The sequence below is a fragment of the Hemibagrus wyckioides genome, linkage group LG29 (assembly GCF_019097595.1).
Source record: "Hemibagrus wyckioides isolate EC202008001 linkage group LG29, SWU_Hwy_1.0, whole genome shotgun sequence".
Classification (NCBI taxonomy): Eukaryota; Metazoa; Chordata; class Actinopteri; order Siluriformes; family Bagridae; genus Hemibagrus; species Hemibagrus wyckioides.
This window is the reverse complement of record NC_080738.1, coordinates 4,444,164-4,452,875: the sequence shown is the minus strand read 5'-3', so window position 1 is coordinate 4,452,875 and position 8,712 is coordinate 4,444,164. Positions and strand designations below refer to the sequence as shown.

General features: G+C 39.6%; 1 protein-coding gene across 3 annotated transcripts; it reads right to left on the bottom strand.

The window, feature by feature from the left end:
* Positions 1–687: 687 nt before the first annotated feature.
* On the bottom strand, positions 688–8,223 carry LOC131349398 (uncharacterized). 3 transcript variants are annotated; one of them, XM_058385042.1, is made up of 8 exons: positions 8,069–8,127; positions 6,936–7,361; positions 6,086–6,216; positions 5,340–5,438; positions 2,878–2,985; positions 2,643–2,732; positions 1,688–2,161; positions 688–1,439 (listed from the first exon to the last, which is right to left on the bottom strand). In XM_058385042.1, the coding sequence occupies exons 3-7, from the start codon at positions 6,202–6,204 to the stop codon at positions 1,723–1,725; spliced, it is 855 nt and encodes a 284-aa protein (XP_058241025.1). In that variant the 5' UTR covers positions 6,205–6,216; positions 6,936–7,361; positions 8,069–8,127; the 3' UTR covers positions 688–1,439; positions 1,688–1,722. The 3 variants fall into 3 exon arrangements, with proteins under 3 accessions (XP_058241025.1, XP_058241024.1, XP_058241023.1); XM_058385041.1 differs by lacking the exon at positions 6,936–7,361 and having other exon boundaries at positions 8,069–8,223; XM_058385040.1 differs by having other exon boundaries at positions 6,086–7,361; positions 8,069–8,126.
* Between the last annotated feature and the right edge of the window lie 489 nt (positions 8,224–8,712).

Sequence of the window (8,712 nt, the reverse complement as noted above, 5' to 3'; positions counted from 1 at the left end):
TTTAAAAAGTGAACAAAAATAACCAAAATGTTTTCCATAAACTACCATCCATCTAGTGAGAGGTAGAAGTGTGGCATCGTCTTCAGTGAGCTGGTGGATCCTCTCAGCACAACACACACTGATCGGAGTAAACAGTCTGAACTATGACAGCGTTCAGACACAGCTATAGAAGTAAACCCAAATTTTTCCCTTTCAGTACATACGAGGAACATCCTCACTTTATACATCACTAGAGAAATTCCACCACCACCTCAGACGCTACGTTTAAACCACTTCCCTGGTGTTAAGGTGCTTCACAGTGCTTACAGAACTACACAGGTAATGCTTAGAGTTTGTGTTCATGTACGGTCCGTCATCTCGTACACGGGTCACTCAAACTGCTGGACACCAGCAGCACTAATAAACATAAGATGACAAACATGGAGTCCATGAAGAGACACGTGCTGTTAGGCACTTGGGTGGCAGGGAATCTGGAATCTACCCCAGGGGACTATGGGCATAAGGAGAGGGACACACTGGACCACTCACAGTGCACACAAACACACACACACAAATTCTAGAGGCCAATTAGCCTATCTTTGGTTTAGGGGAGGAAACCCTAAAGCACAGGGAGAACATGTATACTCCGTGATAAAAATAGTTTCCAATAATAAAAAATAAAAAAAAGTCAATATATTAGATCTATATCTATAATCTCAAATATAAATGTTATAGTTTAAACGTTAAACTCATGCTAACACTGAACATTTAGTGTCTGCAGCCTGAGAAGTGCAAACAAAATAACAAATAACATCAGAAAACCCAGTTCAGACAAACCTGAAAAGATAGGAATAGATTGCGAATGGGATTCTTACTGCTGATTGGACGAGACCTGGATCTAAATTCATTTCTTGTAAAGTGTGGAGTTCAGCCTTCACTTTAAACTGTTTTTTTGGGATAGTGCAACAATCTCATCCATCCATCCATCTATCTATCCATCCATCCATCTATCCATCTATCCATCCTCAGTGACAGATGTCTCGTCCAATCAGAGGGAAGAATTCCATTCAGACACTATACCTACCTTTCACACCTAACTATACCTCTGTTTTGTCTGAAATGTTGTTGTGTTTTCTCGGCCACTGTAATTGTAACTGTTTCCTATTAAAAAGTGCAATAGACAGTAACCTGAGCTCAAAATTTCTACATCATGATCATAACGAGATCCGGAGCTCATCTGCCTCGCTTTGTGACCCGAACCTCAGGTACTGCATGTGTTCATGTCCTCTGCAATCGTCTGAGCCTCACCTCTTCTGCAGCATCGTGGATAGAATAATAATGGGATAGAAAAATAGGTATTTCTGAAGTAGGTGCATGTAGAAAAAACAGAAAGGACAGAAGAAGTCTTCAGGAGTTCAGAGTGACAGGGTTTGAGGAGCGTTCAGGTTCAGAGACAAAGCCTGCGTGAGACAGAGTAAGAAATTCATTAATATCAATCAGATCACAAGCACAATGTGCATCAGAAACATTATCCAGTGATGTTTTACTGCAGGGAGACAGGACACATCTACAGGACTAAGAATGAATAAAAACTCCCTTCTTTTGACCATATGGATATGTAAGAAAAACATTTAACTCCATTATAACCTTTACATTCTATTATCATCTACACCACAAAACCGTCTTGACTGATTAAAACTCAACGCACCTCAGCTGGAGGATTCGTTTTGTCCTCCTCCTGCTTCAGCTATTTGTTCTGGGATCCGTAAGGATATGCCTTTGCAGTGCTTCCTCGGTGTAGTGCTGCCTGACGTGGGTTTCACAGAAAGACATGCAGCAGGTCAGGCACGACTTCACCGCCTTGATCTTTCTCCCAGAGCAGGAATCACAGGCTACATCTCCAGGTCCAGCGTCGCTCTGAGGAAGAGCAGGAAGAGCATGCTGCTGCGTCAGCACCACGTTAGCCAGAGTGAAGTTCAGGTTCAGTGCAGGACGAGATTTAAATCTCTTCCTACACTGAGGACAGGGGAAGTTTTCTGAAGGGGGTATTTTGCTCCAGAAGGATTCGATGCAGATTTTGCAGAAGCTGTGTCCACAGGGGATGGTCACCGGCTCCTTTAGCATATATTTACACCTTGAACACCTCAAGTGTTCCCTCATCATCAGACTGGTGCATGACTCCCTGGGGTATAATGTATAAAAGAGAGCAATGAGACTATTCCATATTAAGGTACAGTGTTTATATTTTTATTAGGATCACTTAGAAAATCAGGACCATTTGAACATGGATATAGAATTGATTTTTTTTTAAATCACAATTATTGTAATATGTTAATTCATTGCAGTCCTGCTAAAATATTCAGGCCTTTTTTCCTTCCTTTGACTAAAAACACTTTTGTGGCATAATAACAAACAGCACACTGACATGCATTTACATTTAACTGAGTCCTGTCCTGTAAAGCTGCTGTTAAAAGCACTAGACAAAACTTGAATTGAACTAAGATGCTCTGACAGTCGTCTAGTCAACACAATTGGTCAAAGATTTTTTTCCCCTCCTTTTCTTCACCTGTTAGTAGTCTAAATGTTACGGGCGATGGGCATGAACCTTTACTGACCTGCACAGATTTGTGAATAAAACACCGGAGATAGAAAATGATCCTTACCTGCCACTGAATCTATGAGGCGGATCCATCGACTGCACGGACTGAACAGATCCCAGTGTGGGAGCTGGAGAGACTGGATCAATTTTCCTGCTTCAAATGAAAATTTTTACATTACACAATATATAAATCTGCACAAAATCAATTCAGCACTAAAATGCAAGGCAATTTGCTCTTCAACAGTAAAGAATTCATCCATTTTGCACATTAAGAAAAAAAATAAAAATAAAACACTTACTTCATCGCATCAGACCCTTGGTTGAACTTAAGCGGTTCCTTCATCGACTGGTCACTTTTCATGGAGTAGTATGATAGAACTGGTGAAATCGGCATGTTCCTGGAGGCACTGACATTCACACACGAGCACAAACGCAGTGTTACATGTATGGCTATAGTGTCTGTGTCGTGTGACATCACGTGCTACGATGTGGTAGCTGGTGTGCTTATTAACAGCAGATTATCGCTTCAGGATACAAGACTTCTGGGACATACACTGACTCTGGAGGACGTCTGAGAGCTGTTGAGTCTTCCATCATTTAGTTTTAAACTAGTTTTTAAACAGGGCTTTAATTAAATACAGCAGCTCCCTAAATTCTTATATCTTTTTCAGTCTGTACCTGTTTTTATTCCCAAATCTTATTTCAATGCATTGGATTCAGTTACATCATCTTACCTTTGGAAAGGTAAGCATCCTCGATTGAACAAGTCCCTACTTCAAAGATCTAAAAGTGATGGTGGCATGGCTCCACTTAATTTTCGTTTATATTACTGGGCAGCAAACATTCGTTCTCTCACCTTTTGGGCATATTTCCATAACCAACCTAATCGGCCTGCCTGGAGATAAACTCTGTCCAAAACCTCTCTGTCTCTGCACTTCTACTTCCCCTCAATTAGAAATCAGAATAGGTTTTATTGCCAGGTACAGCAAAGGGTCAGCAAGGAGCATTTTACAGTACTAGGAATTTGTCTTGATGTCAGGTGCAAACATATACACAGGTAAATAAGTTAAATAAATACTGTATAAGGTGACTTGTATGAAAATTAGTGCAATAGAAAAATTTTAATGGTGAAATTGACTGTCCAAACATACAAATATACAGATGCGAGGTATGTACACAATGTAAAATGAGAAGTATTGCGTACAAAAGTGTGAGTTTGAATGAACAGTAGTGCAATTTAGAATGTGGAAGTGAGTGTCCAGGGTGGGAGGGGGTCATCTGGGGGTAAGTGAGGCACTATTCAGCAGGCTGACTGCAGTGGGGAAGAAACTATGGCGTCAATCAATAACTCAGTTATTAGGCATAATCTAAGAGTATGGGCTCAGTTCAGAAAGTATTGGGCTTTGGGCTTTTCTCTCTCCAGCCCTATTGTCTCTAACCATCTCTTCCAACCTTCTTTACATGATTCACTATTTGAAGAATGGCACAGTAAAGGCATTAGGCATTACAAAGATCCTCTTATTGATCATAAGTTTGCATCGTTTGAACAGCTGTCTGAAAGGTTTCATCTATCCAAATCTTACTTTTCAGATATTTGCAAATAAATAAGACACCTCATTAGTTCTTCGATACCTTCCCCGAGGCTCTGGATGCAAATATTATAGATAATCTCCTTTGTCTGTCCCGCTGCGTAAAGGCCTAATATCCACTATTTATGGCCTATTAATGGGTTTGAGTTACACCACTTTGAACAAAATTAAAACTGCTTGGGGAAAAAGACCTAAAGGACATTCAGATGACACGTGGAACTCGATTCTCAAGCTCGTCAACTCGACCTCCTCATGTGCCTGGCACTCTTTATTATAGTTTAAGGTTGTACATAGGGCTCATCTCTCCAAAGTTAAGCTTCCTCGCTTCTACCCAGATGTCGATCCCTGCTGTGATAAATGCAAAAGTGGAGAGGCGTTTCTCATTCATATGTATTGGTCATGCTCTAATTTGGAAAAACTCAAACCCTGTCTTGCGTACTGAGTTGCAATCTTGAACCAGACCCCCTGGTTGCTCTTTTTGGCTTTACTGGAGAGGATGATGGGCGTCTAACCCCAGCTAAATGTCGATTATTGTCTTTTGCATCCCTCCTGGCCAGGCGCTCTCTTTTATTTAAGTGGAAGGATGCTACCTCTCTCACTCAAGCCCAGTGGCTCAGAGATATTATGTCCTGTTTGTCCCTGGAGAAGATTCATCACTCAGTCCGTAATTCAGGTTTGAAATTTCATCAGGTGTGGGGGCCCTTCCTTCACTTTTTTAAAATAAATTCATAGTTTAACCCCCCTTTTATTTAATTTGATGGGTTGGTTCTATCAGGTGTATGGCTTTTTAATTTTTAATTTTATTTATGTACTTTTTCTTTTCCTTCCTCCTCTTCCTCTCTTTCTTTGTACACATAACCTAGACTTTCAGCTCCAGTTGTTGTTTTTTTTCCAACACATTTACTTATTTTTTTTTCTCCTCTTTTCTTTCTTCAGTTATGCCTGGTGTTCAGCCTCTTTTTGACATGTAAGGCTGGCTTGGAGTTGGGGTTGGGTGGGGGTCATAGAGGTGCGTGTTAGGGGTTTATAAATAAGATAATGCAAGTGTGCCTTGTAAAGCACACCACACATTTACTGTGTATGTCATGTCTCTGTTGAAAAATCAATAAAAAATATTGTTGAAAAGAATATAACAGCTGGAATTTCAGGAGTAACAGATTGTTCAGACTTACCCAAGAATATCTGATTCTGTGATGGGTGTAATTGGATATAAATGGTCTTTTTCTTGGTCGCGGCACACAGAAGCTTGTGGCGGTCTCTCCTGATTTGGGCTGCAGGTAGAACAAGGAACATTAATGAACTTCTCACTAAATGCCTTTTATCCACATGTTACTTGGTCATGTACAGATGACTGTCATGGTGGAGTGCAGCAGAAGCTTTTATCACCACCATACAAACATTACAGCACAGTGGAATTCTTCTCTACACATATCCCAGCTGAGGAAGCACACACAGAGCACAGGGGCAGTTATGATACTGGGCCCCGGAGCAGAGGGGGTTAAGGGCCTTGCTCAATTGCTCAAACCCTGACCTTCAGATCAATAACCCAGAGCCTTAAACTCTGCCCTCACTGCCCCCAGACTGACTGTTAGTGAGCACTGAGAACATGTGCATGAAAATGACACTGATTTTAATAACATTAATGTAAACTGTAAACCTGTTCAAATATTTTATGCTTGCATGAAAAGAAGCACCAATTTCTGTTGTTGTGTGTGTGAGACACTCATATCCTCATATCTAGCCAGCCATAAGGGAATATTAGTTAGCGACCCTTAAATTTTCAAAATCCCCTTTTCCTGATAACAAGAAAAACAGCTGTTCCGAGATGTAGAATGAAGACTATGATGATGAAGAATAATCTGTTTCATATGACAATCAAGGCAGAGGATCTAATGTTACTCCACAACTGTGAACTCACCTCATGTCCTCAAACTCCGACTCCTCACTCTCAGGCTCATAACTGGACGTCTGCATGGACTCCGTTGACTGGATCCTGGAGGTGGGCCGAGGGCTGAGTGCATTGTTTAATCCTGACATCCTGAAAAAGACCTGAGAAATCATGGCTGCAGTTAGAGGTGCAGGGAAATGAGCAGCTGAGAAAAACACCCTTATTTGATCCATAGGTAGTTAGCCTTATCTGATATTAGTTCTCTGTATTTGTTTGGAAAGAACACACAATTATAAATAACCACTGGGGAAGTGGCAGCTCAAGTGGTTAAGGTTTTGGATTGTTGATCGGAAGATTGAGGTTAAAGCCCCAGCACCGCCAAGTTGCCAGTGTTGGGCCCCTGAGCAATGCCCTTAACCCCTCATGGCTGACTCTGACCCTGACCTCCACAGTTATGATATACGAAGAATTTCACAAAGCTGTAAGGTATATGTGACAATAATAAAGACTGCTGCTTCTCCACTGCAGAAAATCTTTCCTTTTTTAATTTAATAAAAATAATCAGGGTGGTTTAAATGACTGTTTTGTTTACATTTCCACAAAACAGAACTAGATATATCTTTGTTAAACACTACAAATAGGTATTATTTTAACATAAAAAAACAGAAATCCTTGTTGTGTGATGCTAGTCAAATGTTCCTATTCAATACAAACTAAGCACAACAAACAGTGATGTTTACAGCTGCTGATCACAGAATGATTGAACATGTTTAATAAACATGCCTTTTTCGAACCTGAAACTTTGTTTTAGTTAAATACCCCTGTGCTAAATTCAGACAGATTATATATCCCAAAGACACTTTATACAGCCAAGACTCACCACCTCCTCAGCACATGAGCTGATATGGCTGGATGGATACTTTATTCATCCCAATGAGAAATTTACATTCGATTTTTACTTGCCACTGTTTGTCTCTCCTTTTCTACACTACAAGGATTTTTATTATCTACTCTCTCACTCTCAGGTGTCACTCAGAGCCTTATTACAGGTGGGTGGGCACTGAGTCAAGGTGGCGTTTCTTCCTCCGATTCTTTCCGGGAGTTTCTTCATTCTCCTGCTCTATCCTCCGCTTCCTCATTCAAGATTTGAAACTACATCCGGATTTCTTTAAATCTGGTTTGTGGCACCTTTTATTAAGTCTATTGTGTCCATTGAGTTTATTGTCAAACCCGTAAAATCCTGGCCTGAGCCCACAGCAGGAAGGATGGAAGGAAAACGAATACATGAACAGAATGATGACTGTACCTGAAACAACAACAATAAATTTATATATAATTTATTATTAATTTATATATATATATATATATATATATTTAAAAAAAATAAGTGAAAATGGGGTGGGTGTCCATAAGACTGAAGAAGTTATATATTTTTAATGAAAGTAACGAAGACACAGTCCTACCCCATGCATGGTTGCCAGGTCCTCGTCGTCAAAATAACATTTTCACAAATTGAGCGAGTTTAGTTATGAAAGAAAATAACCTAAGCAACAGCTAAAAAAAAATATTTAACCCCTAAATAAACACGTAAACGTTTTAAAAAAAAAAAACATGTATATTTTGTTTGTTCCAGGGAAGAAGTCAGCTTTTCACTACGCCCTCCAAACTGGAGAATCCTCCACAACCTGGCAACCCTGAACTCCTACCTGAAACTCTTTCTCGACAATCATGTGCAGCGTAAGGGTTTTAACAAAGGTTTAAAAAACATCTTCATCTTTATATCTTTAAATGTTTTACCTAATTTACACCGACAAAATAGGTAATAAACAAACAGATGTATATAACACTGTTTATAAGCTACTCATCTAATGTAGTTTGTCTTCTATCTTTTGAACTGATGTTATTTAAATAATGGGAGACTGAGCTATTATATTATCAATATACTTCCAAAATCAAGTTTTATATATATATATATATATATATGAAAGATCGATGACTTTATTTTCTACTTACCCCGCGAAAATAATACACTGGCAGGAAATGCTTCCTCTTCTTCTCCTTCTTGGGGTATTATGGCAGTTTACACCAATGTTTATGGGGCATTACCGCCTCCTACTGCTTCGGAGTGTGGATCAAGTTTTAGATTCTATCCAATAACCCTATATTTCCCAAATAATCAAAACATATTTTATTCATCCTTCTTGTAATTCCCATAATTGTCTACACGCCAAACTCTTTTATTCCAGCCCTAATTAGCCCCTCCCTCATTTGCTGTCCCTCCTGTGTAATTCTTGGGCAATCCAAAATGAAATGAATCACAGTTTCCACAACCTGACAGTGTTCACAGATTCCAGTGTGATGCTGATCTAACGTGTTTGAGTTTATCTGTGAATGTCCTAGCCGTATTCTGTTAATTATGATCTCCTCTCTCCTTGACCTACCACTATTCCTTTACGCTGCATTCACTGTCTTGTTATACTGGTAAAAGAATCTCCCTCTCTTTCCTTATCCCAATGTTTTTGCCACTGCTCCACGACCTTTTCCCAGATTATTGTTTTAATTTCAGCTTTTCATAACGATATATGTACTGTCTATTGTCTCAAATTTATCTGCCTCCTCATTCCCCTTCAATCCTACATGTGCTGGTACCCACATAA